The 15,537-nt window shown below is 37.4% G+C and overlaps 2 protein-coding genes across 4 annotated transcripts; one reads left to right on the top strand and one right to left on the bottom strand.

The window, feature by feature from the left end:
* Nucleotides 1-7,266: 7,266 nt before the first annotated feature.
* Nucleotides 7,267-8,486, bottom strand: LOC110007932 (uncharacterized). Its single transcript, XM_020672314.1, has 4 exons — nt 8,326-8,486; nt 7,951-8,244; nt 7,700-7,818; nt 7,267-7,613 (listed from the first exon to the last, which is right to left on the bottom strand). The coding sequence occupies exons 1-4, from the start codon at nt 8,484-8,486 to the stop codon at nt 7,267-7,269; spliced, it is 921 nt and encodes a 306-aa protein (XP_020527973.1).
* A 4,087-nt stretch (nt 8,487-12,573) lies between these two features.
* LOC18442255 (rac-like GTP-binding protein RAC2) lies at nt 12,574-15,537 on the top strand. Of its 3 annotated transcripts, XM_006852478.4 has the most exons (7): nt 12,578-12,782; nt 13,035-13,122; nt 13,370-13,479; nt 13,916-13,979; nt 14,838-14,902; nt 15,004-15,069; nt 15,211-15,537. In XM_006852478.4, exons 1-7 carry the CDS (start codon nt 12,681-12,683, stop codon nt 15,307-15,309), a joined length of 594 nt encoding a protein of 197 aa, XP_006852540.1. In that variant the 5' UTR covers nt 12,578-12,680; the 3' UTR covers nt 15,310-15,537. The 3 variants fall into 3 exon arrangements, 2 of the variants coding, with proteins under 2 accessions (XP_088724246.1, XP_006852540.1); XR_016056393.1 differs by lacking the exon at nt 13,916-13,979 and having other exon boundaries at nt 12,574-12,782; XM_088868120.1 differs by lacking the exon at nt 14,838-14,902 and having other exon boundaries at nt 12,575-12,782.

The raw sequence follows: 15,537 nt of genomic DNA, 5'->3' as shown, positions 1-15,537 counted from the left end.
ATTACTATAACATAATATTATATTATTATATAATATAATATTATATTATATATTTATATTTATTTTATTAATATAATTTATATTATATAGTATATATTATATATTATATATTATATATTATATATTATATAGTATATATTATATATTATATATTATATATTATATATTATATATTATATATTATATATTATATATTATATATTATATATTATATATTATATATTATATATTATATATTATATATTATATATTATATATTATATATTATATATTATATATTATATATTATATATTATATATTATATATTATATATTATATATTATATATTATATATTATATATTATATATTATATATTATATATTATATATTATATATTATATATTATATATTATATATTATATATTATATATTATAAATATACATTAATAAAATATATTATATTATGTTATATATGTTATATTTTTATATTTTTATATTTTTATTGTTAATATGTATATGTTATCAAGCATTGTACTCAGAACTTGCGTAATATTCCAGTAGATTATCAAACACAATACCCTGAACTTATTTAAAAATTTTCTAGAACAAAACATTCAACTTTCCATAAGATTTAAAAACATTCAACTTTCCAAAAGATATATTTTAGAAAAACAAATGCACCCTTAGGGATTTCTCTCTAACAAACGTCTCTTTTTTATTCTCTCTCTCTTGAAAAGAATAAGGGATAGAGCACTAACCCTTCACATTGGGCTTAAATAGTGCTTCAATGACTTGTTTAGTAAGACAATAAACATTATTCCAAAAAATCCCATTTTAATAGGGCTTAAACCAATAGAGTCCCTTCCACATGCAACGGGATTCCCCGACAATCACCCTCTTCGAACCTATGAGGGACATTCTCATTTGTAGGTCAACCTGATACTCAGATGCTTCTGTATAGCTCCTGCTTGTGTCTGGGCAAGGTTTTAGTCATCATAGCTGACATATTCTTATCGATATAGATCTTTTCTAGATGTAATAGCTTCTTCTCTTGGACATCCCAAATCTAATGATAACGTACATTAATGTGTCTCAAACTTGAATAGAAGCTAGCATTTTTGCTCAAGTTGATAGTGCTTTGACCATAATAGTGGATGATATATATGTCTTATTTCAAGCCCAACTCATAGAAGAATCTCTTTACCCACAGTATCTCCTTGCAGGCTTTTATGAATGCGTTATATCTCCACCTGTTTAGTCACTGGGCTACGCACTTCAACAGCTTAGACTACCATGATACCACTCCCCCAACAAAAGTGAATAGGTTTTCTAATGTTGACTTACTGGAGTCTATATCTCTAGAAATGTCGGCATCTATGTGACTTTATACCACAAGTTTACCTCCCCTAAAGCAAAAACACACTTTAGATGGTCCCCTGTGATATCTAAAAATCCGCTTGCCTATTGCCCAATGTTCCTTGCTAGGACTTGTGGTGAATCTATGACAATTACATTTGTGATATCTCGCATCATGCGTATTATGGCATACATAAAACTTTCTATGGCTAACGTATAGGGCACTTTCTGCATTTATTCCTTATCTTTTTCGTTTGTAAGGCTTTGCTTAACAAGCAACTTAAAGTCATGACCAATTAAGGAACCGATAAGTTTCACCTTGTTTCCGTATTGAACCTTTTGAGAACTTTTTTAATGTATCCTTCGAGTGACAACCATAGTTTCCTAGCCTTCTTGTCACAAGAAATTTTTGTGCTCAAGATTTGTTGAGATGGACCTAAGTCCTTCATGGCAAAAACCTAGTTCAACACTTGCTTCAACATGTCAATCTTGTTGATATCCTAACTGACATTTAGTTCAATGGTTTGAGCGGTTCCCTCATATCTACAATTCCACTTGAAATAATCAAACTTCTTGTACCACTACCTTGGGGCTTGTTTCACTTGTATAGACTCTTCCTTAACTTGCAAATTATGTGCTATTTCCTTTTTACTTCGAACCATTAGCTATTCCATATAGATCTTTTCTTCCAAATCACCATAGAGAAACGCAGTCTTGACATCTAGTTTCTCAACTTCTAGATTCAAGCTTACAGGCAGGCCTAAAACCATACGAATTGATAATATTTTCACTATGGGGAAAAGATTTAATCAAAGTCAATGCCCTTCTAATGCTCAAAACCTTTCATAACCATCCTTGCCTTATAACTTGCTTACGAGCTCTTTTTTTAGTCTTTAGCCTGAATACTCAATTGTTCTTTTGTGCATTTTTGCCTTTTGGCAACTTTACTATGTCACAATTGTAGTTCTTATGCAAGGAATCCATCTCCTCTTCCATAACTTTATCTCACTCCTCTTTATATTCATCAATGAGCCTCGTAGTAGTTGAGCCCTTGCAATATTTAAGACATACCTCAGTTCTATTGTAGGTAGGGGTGGAAATGGGTCGAGTTCGAGAACCCAAACTCAAATAGTATTCGGCCAGGTTTTGGATCCGGACATAACCCGTCTAGTCCTAAAATTGGATTCATACCCTTACCTGTTAGGTTATGAGTCCACCCCGTCGGGTCCCAGGTCCGGTCGTGTCCATTGCCACCCTCACTATGAGCTTTTTTCTTCTTCTTTTTTTTGCCTTTTTTTTTACCATCATATACCCATATTATTAGTGATAAGGTCACAATCATCCACCAATAGATTTCAAGTCATTTGATTTGTCATTTAATAGCTAAAGATCACTACAAGTTCTTATTCTATACAATCTTTAATACACCCAAATGAATAGCGCTTGAAGTAAAGTATTTTACCTCCAACGTTTTATGCGTACAGGATGGGTACGACATAGGTCATGTTGGACCCGGACCCGAACCCATACCCGAATAGTGTTTGGGTCAAAGTTTTGAACCTGGAACCGATCAGTCAAGTCCAAATGCTGAACCTATACCCGGACCTGTGTTGGGTATACCTGACGGGTCTCAGGTCCTGGTCGGGTCTATTGCCACCCCTAATTGTAAGTGACACTTCTTGAATAGATTGTTCCTTGTGCTCCACATCACCCGGAACTTATCACTCTTGTGGAACCCATCCTATTCTTGGACTTCTCCCCCATTTTTATCATGCATCATAGTGGCATGGACTATGATTGGTCCTTATGAATCATTGAAAATATGTGGCTTTTATGACTTACTCATGTATTCAATGATTAGGTATTCTTGAAAGACCACATCTCTACTCCTGACCACCTTCTAGTTCTCAGGTCTATAGGCAAATTCTTTATTTAAGTACCCTAAGAAGATGCATGATATCTAGCTTAGATCTTTGTTCCTTCACCACATGCACAAATACCTTATACCCAAATTCCCTCAAGTGTGAATAAGAGATGTCATTTTGGTCAAACTCTTTATGTGATGCACTATCCATAGGAAATGATGAGGATCTGTTTATTAGGTAGCATGTCGTGAGGACTGATTTACCTTTATATGGCTTTGGTAACTTGACAGTCACTAAAATGTTCCTAAGTCTCTCCATAACAATGTGATTCATTATTTTTACTACACCATTACGGTGGGGGTATATGGCACTATCTTCTCGTGCCTTATGTCATACTTGATACAACAACTTTGTAATGTATTTGAGGTGTACTCTTACCCATTGTTTGATCACATACACTTCAACAGCTTGTATGTCTCTTTTTCCATGGAAGTTCTAAAAGATCCCCAACACTTTATTTGTCACTTTTATTAAATATACACACCTTTCTTGAAGCATCATCAATAAAGGTGAGGAAGCATAAAGCACCACCAAGAGATTGTGCATCTATGGGGCTACATATATCTGAATACATCAGAACTAAGATTTTATTAGTAAATGAGACTTTATATTGTTTGCCTATCAAACAATGATTACATAGGAATGGAGATGTGTCCCTAACACAAGAAGTTGCTTCTTTGTTGCATTTCTTTTTCACTCGTGTACCTAAGTTGTCTAAGCCATGGGTCCAATGAGAGCTTCTTCCATGGAAAAATTAACTTCACTATTGGAGACTTGCAACTTGTATTATATAGAATGAATAACAATTCTTGCCTTTGCCACAACGAGATATCCCCTCATTAGCTTCTAGTTGTTTACACGCAAATCTGAGGTGGAAATTGACATCTCCCTAAGTTATCTAAAACATCGGTAAAGAGTGAGTTATGTCGAACTACAATTTTTAAGAAATTAGCCTTGGGATACCTCTTTAGCAAATACCTCGACCAGGGCCATCTTAGATCTGTGTAAATTCGAAAGAAAAACTTTAAAAATCATAGAGAAAATAGGAATAAAAGAAAAGAGAGGAGGTGATAGCATTAAAAACCCATGAAGCCGGGCATTTAGGCCCGACATCGAGAGTTGGGGCTGAATAAAAAAAGAAGTTGATGAGTCCTTCCTCTTTCCACCTTAGAGATTTGTTGAATCGAAGTATATCAAACTCCAAGGAAAAGTGTGTCAAGGACTTTGCATCTACAACTTTGATTTGACTAAAAAAAGCTTTTTGTTGCTTTAGGGTTTGTTATATTTTTAGAGATTGTCACGTAGGTCTTACTACGGTTTGGAGGTTGCAAGATTGAGACGTAGGGTTAGGTTTGCATTCTCAAAGAGGTCCAGAAATTACCAAAAATAACCTATTTATAAGCCAAAATATTCGAAAATAGGAAGCCGACGGTATGGATTACTGAACTGTCGGACTTTAGGCATTGCTACCACTTTTATTCCAAGACAACGGGATTTCCTTTAAGGGTTTCATGTTTGGTAGTTTTGATTTTAGATATGGCTTGTAAGTATTTTAGTCTTGTGATTTAAAATACTTTCTCTTTTCACACACAGAACCTGTTTATTTTTTGTGATATTCTTCTAAATGGGATATTTGAGAATACATTAGTATTTTTTTTTGACAAATATTACTATTTTTTATTCAAACTACAGGAAAGAGATTACATCATTAGCAACAACAAGATCATATAAAAAAACACCACCCTTGGCCAGTTCGTCCGCCACAGTATTAGCATCTTGGTACACATGAGAAAAGGTAATTAGCAGAGAGGAAGATATATCCATAATCCGCAACTGTAAAGACCAAAGCTCCCAAGGAATGCGTAGTTCCTTCTTGCACCATTTAATCACATTCAACGAATCACCCTCTATCACATAATTGCTGCCACAATTTTTATCAATAAGGATCTTTAAGCCATAGAACAACGCACTAAGCTCAGCAAAATTTGCAGTTCCACAACCTAAAGGATCTGCATAAGAAAGAAAGATGCTACCAGAGCTGTCTCGCATGACCCACAATAACCATCTAACCCAAGATTGCCCAAAGAAGTGCCATCAAAATTAAGTTTTAGAATACCAGCAAGGGGCGCTGACCAACAGCATTTCGGTCTATTACTAACAATACGACTAAAAAAAGGTTATGTAAATTTGCCATCACATCAACCTTCGAAATACCCCAACCCGCCTTATTCATAGATAGCTAATACTAAATTGTGACTTTAATAGAGTGAATCAATATGTTCATGGGAAGTGAAACCCCTTCAAATGTCTTTCTATTTCTCTCTTTTCAGACTTCCCACAAAATGGCTCCTTTCGCTATCTTTCAAATGACATTACCAACCTTTGGCAAGTGAGGTAAAGACAATTGAGTAACAATCCCCTCCACATATTGAAGAAGAACCAAATTTATATTAAGCACACCAATCAACCAATACCAAATACGTACCGTGAAAGGACACTGAATAAGAAGGTGTGCAACCGACTCACCATCAGCTTTACAGAATAAGCACACATTGGGTAGAATCTTGCCCTTTTTGATTAAATTGTCAGTTGTCAAAATCTTGTTCAATGTAACCAACCAAATAAATACCTGAACCTCGTGAGGTACCGCCCATTTCCAAATCTGAGCAATCTGGGTGCAAGACCACTGCCACCTATCATAAAATAGGAGATTGTAGCAAGACTTGATGGAGAAAACACCAGCACATTCGATCTCCCATACCATTTCATCCTCTGCATTCGGTGAAATATAAACCTTATCCAAAAGTTACATCAGAGTACACCACTGGGAGAGTAACTCATTATTCAATCGATTATAACCTAGAAAAATATCCCAAGACATATTAACACCCCTCGGCTCAACTACCTCGCTAACTTTCATATTTGGTCTCCAAACTATCCCAAAAGGCTCAAGAAATAATGACTTAAGATTAAACTCGTCCACCCACTTATGATGCCAAAAAAAGACTCTATCTCCACAGCCTACATTCCATCTAAAGTAACCTAAAATCATAAACCTACAATTAGCAATAGACCTCCACATCTTAGAGGTATTTCTACCTCTACCTCCACCTAGCCAAAGCTCAGATCTATCCAAACCATACTTAGAGAGAAGGACTTGATACCATAGATGATCATTAAAATGAATACTCCGCCACCACCACTTGCATAATAGAGCTTGATTGACAAATCTAACATGTCTAATCCACAAGCCACCCTCTTTCTTTGGGGTACAAACTCTCTCCCATCTAAGGAGATGAAATTTTCTCGAGTCCCCATACGAGCCCCAAAGAAAATCCCTCATCATTTTTTCTATTTTTCTTACAACCGATGCCGGCATGTTAATCAGAGACATTTGATAAATCGGAAGATTGGACAAACATGACCTAAGCAAAGTCACCCTCCCCCCCCCCCAACGACAGATGCTTATTCTTCCACAAGTCCAATTTGAATTGGATTCTCTCTAATACCTTGTCGCAAACAGCAATGGTCAGCCTTGAATCAGAAATAAGTAACCCCAAATAAGTGAGAGGAAAAGACCCCACTTTACATTCCATAACACTAGCCAAGGAAGCAGTCAGTGCCTCAAAACAGTTAATACTAACCATGGAAGATTTGTTAAAATTCACTTTAAACCCAATAATAACCTCACAAACCTCTAGGAACCTGACAATATTTCTCACATGAAGAGGATTAGCATCACAAAAAATCAGGGTGTTATCAACATATTGTAGGTGGGAGACTATAATACCAGAGTTAGCAATGTTAAACCCTGAAAAATGGTCCGACCTTTTCATTCTGCTCAACATTGAGCTAAAACACTCAACATAAATAGTAAATAGAAAGGGAGAGAGAGGGCCCCATTGATGAAGACCTCTAGAGGCTTTGAAGAAACGAACATGGCTGCCTTTAAAAATTACCGAAAAGTGAGCAGAGGATAAACAACCAAAAATCTAGCTTCTCCATCAATCACCAAAACCCATGGCCTTCATGTTTTCCAACAAAATACGATCATAAGCTTTTTCCATGTCTAATTTGATAACAACACTTGGAATATTACTCAAAACCCTAGAATGAATACATTCTTGAGCTAAAAGAACACTGTCAGTAATATGGAGATCCTTGACAAATGCTGACTGAGTACTAGAGATAAGAAATGGCAAAATAGTTTTCAACCTCTCAGCCAAGACCTTCACAACAATTTTATAGAGGCTAGTAAGTAGATTGATTAATCTTATATCAGACAAATCCGATATCAAAGATCTCTTGGGGATAAGGGCCAGAAAAGTAGAGTTCACCCCTTTGAACATATCTCCTCTAATCATGAAGCTTCAAACAAATCCAACAATTCACCTTTCACCAAATCCCAAAATCTATGAAAAAAAACTAATGGGAAACCGTCAGGACCTATTGCTTTATCTCCAGGCAAAGTGAATACTGCCTGACGCAATTCCTCCATAGAAACCTCCCTCTCCAATACACTTTTCATCTCAGCAGACAACACTTTAAAGAAAACTCTACTAAAAGAAGACAAGAGTTTCACTTCAGAAGTGAAAGCCCTTTTAAAATGATTAATGATTGCCTCTTCAATCGCATTCTCATCTTCAGAGTCAACTCCAAAAATTGACAGACCAGAAAGATCATTTTACCTTCTTCTTGCACTGGAAATAACATGAAAGTATTTTGTATTAAGGTCATATTCCTTTAACCATTTAGTTCTAGATCGATGTCTCCAATAAACTTCCTCCAATCTGCGAAATTCCTCAAGGTCCTTAATTTTCAAACAACGTTCCAACACATCTTGCTCCGAGAGCACACCATTCGATTGGATCTTTAAATCTAACATTTCTATATCAGCAAGGGCGCCATCAATTTTAGCTTTGATATCAAAATTATTCTTTTTCTTCCAAGCAATCAACTTATGTTTGACACTCAAAAGCTTTCTGTGTAATTGAAAGTCCAATGTGCCCTCCACAATAGTGTTAACCCAAGTACCTTTTATCAACTCAATCACATACAGCTACCCAACATCTAGACGAAAAGGTCTTGGGCCTCCCTTTAACAATCTCGTATTGAGCATGATGGGACAGTGATCCGAAGAAGTTCTGGGTAAAGTTTTCACAAATGCAAGAGGGAACTCCTCCATCCAATCTGTCGATGTCAAAAATCTGTCAAGTTTTGACATAGCTAAATTCAAAATACTATTATTGGACCAGGTGAATTTCGATCCAATAATAGGGAGGTCCAGCAAAGAATTGATCTCAATAAAACGATTAAACATATGTGTAGAAGTATTAATAGGAGTACATGCCAAACACTCATCTAGCCACCGAATAAAGTTAAAGTCCCCCCCCCATCAACCATGGGAAAAAAAAAAGATTAAAGAACAGTAGAGAGCTCACTAAGAAAAACTTCTTCAAGAGCAGGCACAGAGGGCCCATACGCATTCAACAAACCCCAAGAAAAACGAACTTTAGGTCCATGAAAGCCCACTAATAAGAAGAAATCCTTGATAACAACATCACCAAAACCAAAGGATCCCAGAGAACCCATAAGCCACCCGATGTACCACAAGCATCTACCCCACAAAAAGCAACATCCCCCGGTACCCCAAACCTCTCGGGCCCCAGAAATATTAGGACTCGAGAGCTTCGTTTCTTGTAGAAGCAAAACAGCAGATCTAATTTTAGTAACAAGTATTCGTACATCCCTCTTTCTACTAGGATGGTCAAGACCCCTAATATTCCATGATAAGATATTCATTAAAAACCATAAAGAGAGTTAGAGGAAGAACCTGGTCCTGTGGGACCACGGCCCAAATATGCCTCCTCAAGAGCCATCGCCTCCTTGAGATCAACATCTTCATCCGAGGAAGATATATGCCTCAAGCGACGCAGCAAATACAACAGCATCAGATGCATCACCTCTAGAATTTGCACGGGTAGAAAGTCTTGCAGAAGACCGAACTCCTCTCACATCACCCTTCTTCCTTTTATCAACAACAGAACCTTTAGTCGGGGTCTTGGCAGCAACATCAGCATTAACGTCTAGGTCCCAAAAATTCTTGGGAAGCTTCCCACTTAGCATATCCCTCTGTACTACTAAACGAATCTTACGTCGCTCTTTGATCTCCTCCAAAATCAAACGCAGAGGTATATTATCCATACCCATATCTTTCACTAACTGAGCAAAATCATAAGCATCCTCCAATACAGACCCATCCTCCCCCACCTACCCCCCACTGCCCGTGTGGTCCTATCCACCTTTGATTTTTCAAAAAGCTCATAGTGATAACCAGCCTGCACAGGACTACCATTATCATAACCCCTACTATCATCTACCACAGGAGCAATTGTCTCACTAGGAGTCACAACCGGACTGGAGAAAGCCACCAAGTCCAGTGACGGAGCCTCCATAACTGAATCAGAGGTATCAATAGCAAGGGGTATAGGTTCGAAGGCACCTTCATAGTCATCAATGGTTACCACAGCACTGGGATCAATCAAGCAAGGGTTGAAGCCCTGCCTAGGGTAAATCCGAGAATCATTCGATGCCACTTGACATGGTGGAAGTGGATATATACTTACCCTCTAGAGAATGGCCAACAAAATGCACAAGAAGCATCGAGAGAAACACTGAAAAGAGAGAAACTTTTGGGCTCTAAGCCGCAGCATAAGGAATAAAATCAACACAGTGGAAAGAACCTCCCCTTTGAATTTGGGGTCCTTCCAAAAGGAAGAAGAAGAGTTCAGACATTCAGAAAGCAATTTTCCAAATGGAGCCTCTACCACGGCGAATGTTTTACTTGGATGTCAGTAGCTGGCAATTCTATATTGGAACTCAAACCCGTCGCCCCGCCAACTTATCTCACTTTTGAAGGTTACCAGCTGAGGGAGTACCTACCAAAGTACACAAAGGCGTGTGGACTTGTAGATACCGGTCTTGCTGAGGACTGGCGGGCACACCCAAAGAAACCAACGGCACACTTGGCGCAACCAACTTCAACCCATCAGCAAAACCTCCCGAAGAATTCGGGAATATGTCGATAGCAATCCACCGTTTAATAATCTTAGGTGTTTCTAGTTTTTTGAATTTCGAATTCCTAAAATTGCACCTCTCTTCCCCATATCCATCCGAAAATTCGAGCCTTGCAAAACTGCATCATTCGTCAACTCCTTCACAAAGAGATGTAAGGGCCTGCAGCCAAAATCACCCGTAATAGAGATTTCAAAGAAGCTCTCACTTAAGCAAAAGAGAACGGTACTTGGGAGAAAGAAACTAGAGCACCTACCAACCTTAACTCTCGCAGAATTGCATATCGAACTTAAAAAAGAGACCCAATCTAAATCCAAATAAACTCCAACCTGACCAACCACTTTTTTAATAATGGCCAAGTTCCAACTAGAAAGCGGGAGGCCCCACAACCTCAACCAGATCGAATATACAGGAATAAAAGAAGAATAATCATAAAGCTTCCACATGTCTAATGAGAGAGGACTATCACGAACACAACAAAATCTGTTGGACAAAGGTCTCCTCACCTCCTCCTTGGATTGAAGCTTAAAAACTATTTTGTTTGTGCCAATCGTTTCAACATCAGGGCTGTAAGATAAACTCGACCCTCTTTGGGCCTAGTCAGAAAGCCCGAAATGATCAGAAATGGGGGGGGAAAAAGAACCACACACAAAAAACTCTGAATTAATTTCTAATTGGTTCCAACTATCCCGATAGACAACCACCATAGGCGAGGAAAAACCATTGGACCGACATACACCTTGAGAAAAGCCGGAATCCTTCTCTACCAACGTTCTGCTCCAATCCATTGCGCTAGCCTCTCTCAACTCTCCTCCATCTCTCCTCACTAATCCCTAAAAAACCCGTTGATCATCTCTCAACTCAATAAAACCAGCCAGCTCAATTCCCTATCTAAATACAGGGCTTCCACTCTTACTACCACAACCTTGGTAAACGATAAACTAACTCGTATGTTGTATATGGGCCCTACCAATTAATACATTAGGAATATTCTAAGGCTTATGGTCTGAATGTGCACAATCGTTCAATGTGTCATATGGGTGACTAGGTGAGTTTGCCTTATGTGACCCCAACAATATATAAGTTATATGTGACCCCACTTCTACCTGTTCAATCTGAATCATTGGTTACGATTGTTCATACCACAATGTCATGCCAAACACTATTTTATTTTTCATTTTTTCCTACAAAATATGTTTGGATGAAATTTTGGACATCGCATCATAAATATGGGAGAACTTGGGAAAAAAATATTTTATGTAAAACTAAATGATAAAAATGCCCCTACAATTTTCAGTGGTATTTTAATAATTTTTCATCACCGAAAGTATTTTTTATTATTTTTATCATGTGCGCCCCTGTCAGATCTATGCATGCTCCAAATTTTGTTCCAAAATTTTTTTTATAACAAAAAATAAAAGATAAAAAACTATGGCCAATCTAATCAAGATCTGATGGTCAAGAGCTAGCTTGTGACATTTTGACTCAAGCCATGTCAACCACCCACTCAGATCTGACGGCTGAGACCATGAGTCACATATACTATGTATGTGGGTGGGGTCACATGGAAAGCCTTCACCAAATGACCCCAACATGTTCTTAAAATAAAGTATCATCCTAATATTTGTGTTTTGGGAAATTCCAAAATTTATAGTTTCTTTTTAAAAAAAAAAATATTTCTCTAGTCCTTATAAGGTCAATCCTAAAATTTTAAATCCCAGAATCTAGATAAGTCTTTTAGCTGAAGGAGCAAGTGTAGGGTGTGGTCCCGCACCAAACAACCTATGGACCCTCACGCCAAGGATGTGTATCTCACACAAACAGTGGGAGGAAATAGCATCATAGCATGCAACGATGAGCACTTATTGGGGCGATGATTTAAACAAGTTTGTCACCAATACACTTATCGAATTTATCGAATTAAGCAACTTGTACAATGATAAAACTTAACCCACAAGCACAACCTCACCAAACCAACCCCTAAGGATCATGTTTCTAGAGAGAAAAAGAACCAAACCAACCCCTAAGGATCATATTTCTAGAGAGAGAAAGAGAGGGACCAATGGTTCTAGAGAGAAAAAGAAAGGGCCTTGGCCGTGCACTCAAAGAAAACCCCCACTTTACCTTTAGCCATCATTGCCCGAGGGAACACCAAGTGTTGATATGTGAGGGTCGGTGAGCACATTAATAAAACCCGCCCAAATCTTTTCAAATTTCAAACCCCTCCTTCCTTTACTATACACTTTTAAAACACCCACCATATATACTTAGCTTTCAGTGGAGAAGTGGAGCACCAAATCCCAAAGTTTATTAAAGAGAGAAAGTTGAGGGAGGGAGAGAGAGAATGATGAGCACTGCTAGGTTCATCAAATGTGTCACAGTGGGTGATGGTGCAGTGGGCAAGACATGTATGCTCATATCCTACACAAGCAACACTTTCCCAACTGTAAGATACCTTCTCTCCCTTTTTCTCATTTTTTGGCATTATTTTTCTTTGGAACTTATGATCTTATGATTTGTTGAATTTTTTTTTCTTAATTCTTAGTTTATTTTTCTGGATGTAAAATGTTTTCGGGCAAACATGGGTGTCTGAGCATCTTGCAGTGCCCTTTTTGTCGAAGGGCATGCAACCGCGGCAGCCCCAAGACTAAGTCCTTTACTCATTTCAATTTTTTGTTTTTATCATTAAACTGCATAGGACTATGTTCCGACGGTGTTCGACAACTTTAGCGCCAATGTGGTTGTGGATGGGAGCACTGTGAATCTAGGCTTATGGGACACTGCAGGTAATATACCCCTTCTTTTTCATTTTTTTCGGCTTTGTAGAAACAAATTATAAGGGCTAAAGACCTCTTTGTATTAAAAATAAATGGAAGTGCTATTTTAGTCTCCCGAACAAGACTTTTGGAATTCATGAATTGCTTAAAGCAAAGTAAGTAGATTTCGAGACTTTTCCTTGGCTTTTCTCTCTCTTGTTTCCCTTTTGGGGTGGCGGGAATCGAAATATTATTACCGATTTTGGGTCATTTTCAGGGCAAGAAGATTACAATAGGTTAAGGCCCCTAAGCTATAGAGGAGCTGATGTTTTTCTGCTGGCTTTCTCTCTCATAAGCAAGCCTAGCTATGAGAACATCTCTAAGAAGGTGAGGTGATCTCTTGCTATTTATCATCTATGAAATTCGTAAATTTTTGTGGCAAATTATGGATTTACGTTTGGAAGTGAGAGGACTTATTTAACATTTGGCCCCTTAAAATGGATTTGATTTCGGATAAGTTTTGAAAAATATTTGACTTTGATTCTCAACATGAAATAAAACACAAATTGGGCAAAGTTTCACCTGAGATCTCCACTTCAGTTTCATCTATCTGACAGCCTCCTTTCGAATTTTGGGATGATTCGCCTTTTTTTCACAGTTTGGTCGCGTCCGAACAAGGGTGCTAATTTCTTTGGCCCATTATGTAAATTTCCCAAACTTTTAAAAATGGTTTGAAGGCAACAGTGGGGTTTTAGGAAACCCAACGAAATTTCGGCTGAAATTTAGTGAAATTCTAACATGAATTTGGCTGTTACATTCACAGTGGATCCCGGAGTTGAGACATTATGCTCCCACTGTTCCTATAGTGCTTGTGGGAACCAAGCTTGGTAAGTTGGATGACAACCAATACTAGTCTTTCTTTATATCCTAGAAAAGAATAGACTGTTGAGAAGAATAGACTGTCACTGAATTTTCAATATGGGAATTCAATAAAATAAGTTTTTGAAATGTTTGCTTATCTAAAGATTAAAGTGGATCTGACAAAGAAAGTTTCTCTTTCTTTCTTGGTTTTGGTTCTCTTTGAGACATTTTTTATTGGATTTGATGTATTAAGTGAATTTCACCAAATCTCAAATCAGCTTCTAAACAGATTTCAAAAATAATTCCCCAACTTCAAAGGAATGAGGTGGTGGGAGGGATGTAACTGGTCACCATTTTGCCGTATTGGACCAATTTATATGTAGATAAGAAAATAAGCCCCAATTTCCAAAATAAAGAACCAAAAAATTCATTTTTCCCATTTTGAAATGTACATTTTCGGTGACGCCTTCCACACTGATCTGCCAAAAAAAAAAATCACTGCTATGTACTCTTTCTTTTGTAATTTATTTTGTCATAATGTGGACACAATATCAATTAGTCCCTTTATTTGCGAAAGTATGCGATGAATCTGCATCCATAACTGCATGTGACCATCCAACAATGGATGGATGGTGATTTGCAGAATGCACACGTACCAATTGGGAGATGCCACGTTGTTATGGGCACAACTCTGCCCCCATCACCTTCCACCCATTGATTGGGCCGTGATGAATGATGACCATGGGTTTTGTCATGAGGATCATAATGCACCTTCACTTTCACTTTTGGAAAAATCTATGTGCAGTTCCACCTCTTCCATGTAGCCTCAGGGTATTTTCCTTGGTGTTTTTTCTTCTTATTTTTTTCTTTTTCTTATGTTTTAGATTTACGCGAAGATAAGCAATTCTTCATTGACCATCCCGGAGCCACTCCCATAACAACAGCTCAGGCATCTCCTCTATTCACTTAAGTTCTTTGTTTCCTCTTTTCTCTTTGTTTCCTTTTATTGTGTCTTAGTTCTAAGGGTGAATTTTCTGTATGTGGTAGCAGGGAGAGGAATTGAAGAAACAAATAGGTGCAGCAATGTATATCGAGTGCAGTTCTAAAACACAACAGGTGCATCCATAGACTCAATGTGATTGACATTTGCTTAAAAAGAAACACCTTTTTCAATGGCATTTTCACTTTTATTCTAAGATGGAGAGGATGTTGTGTCTATGCTGATGATCTATTCTGAATAACAATTTATCTATGCAGAATGTAAAAGCGGTTTTTGATGCAGCCATTAAAGTGGTAATGAGACCCCCCAAGCAAAAGAAAAAGCGACGAAAGCAGAGGCCTTGTGTGGTTCTTTGAGTGGTTTCAGCATGTTTCCTCTCATTAGTCAATTCGACCTTCTTGTTTAATTCTCTTCTTTCTTCTCTCTTTTTCTTTTTCTTTTTCTTTTTTGAATCTCTTTTCTCTGTTTTATATGCCTTTTCTTGTTGTTATCACAACTTTATTATCAAAATGAATACAAGTTTGCAATGTCAGATTAGGATCATGTAATTTCCCATTGAAATGAGATTTCCGATACTTCAAAAA

The sequence above is a fragment of the Amborella trichopoda genome, chromosome 1 (assembly GCF_054954075.1).
Source record: "Amborella trichopoda isolate Santa Cruz 75 chromosome 1, AtrichopodaSantaCruz75HAP2 v2.0, whole genome shotgun sequence".
Taxonomy (NCBI): Eukaryota; Viridiplantae; Streptophyta; class Magnoliopsida; order Amborellales; family Amborellaceae; genus Amborella; species Amborella trichopoda.
The sequence above is the reverse complement of the archived record's forward strand: the minus strand, read 5'-3'. Positions and strand labels throughout refer to the sequence as shown.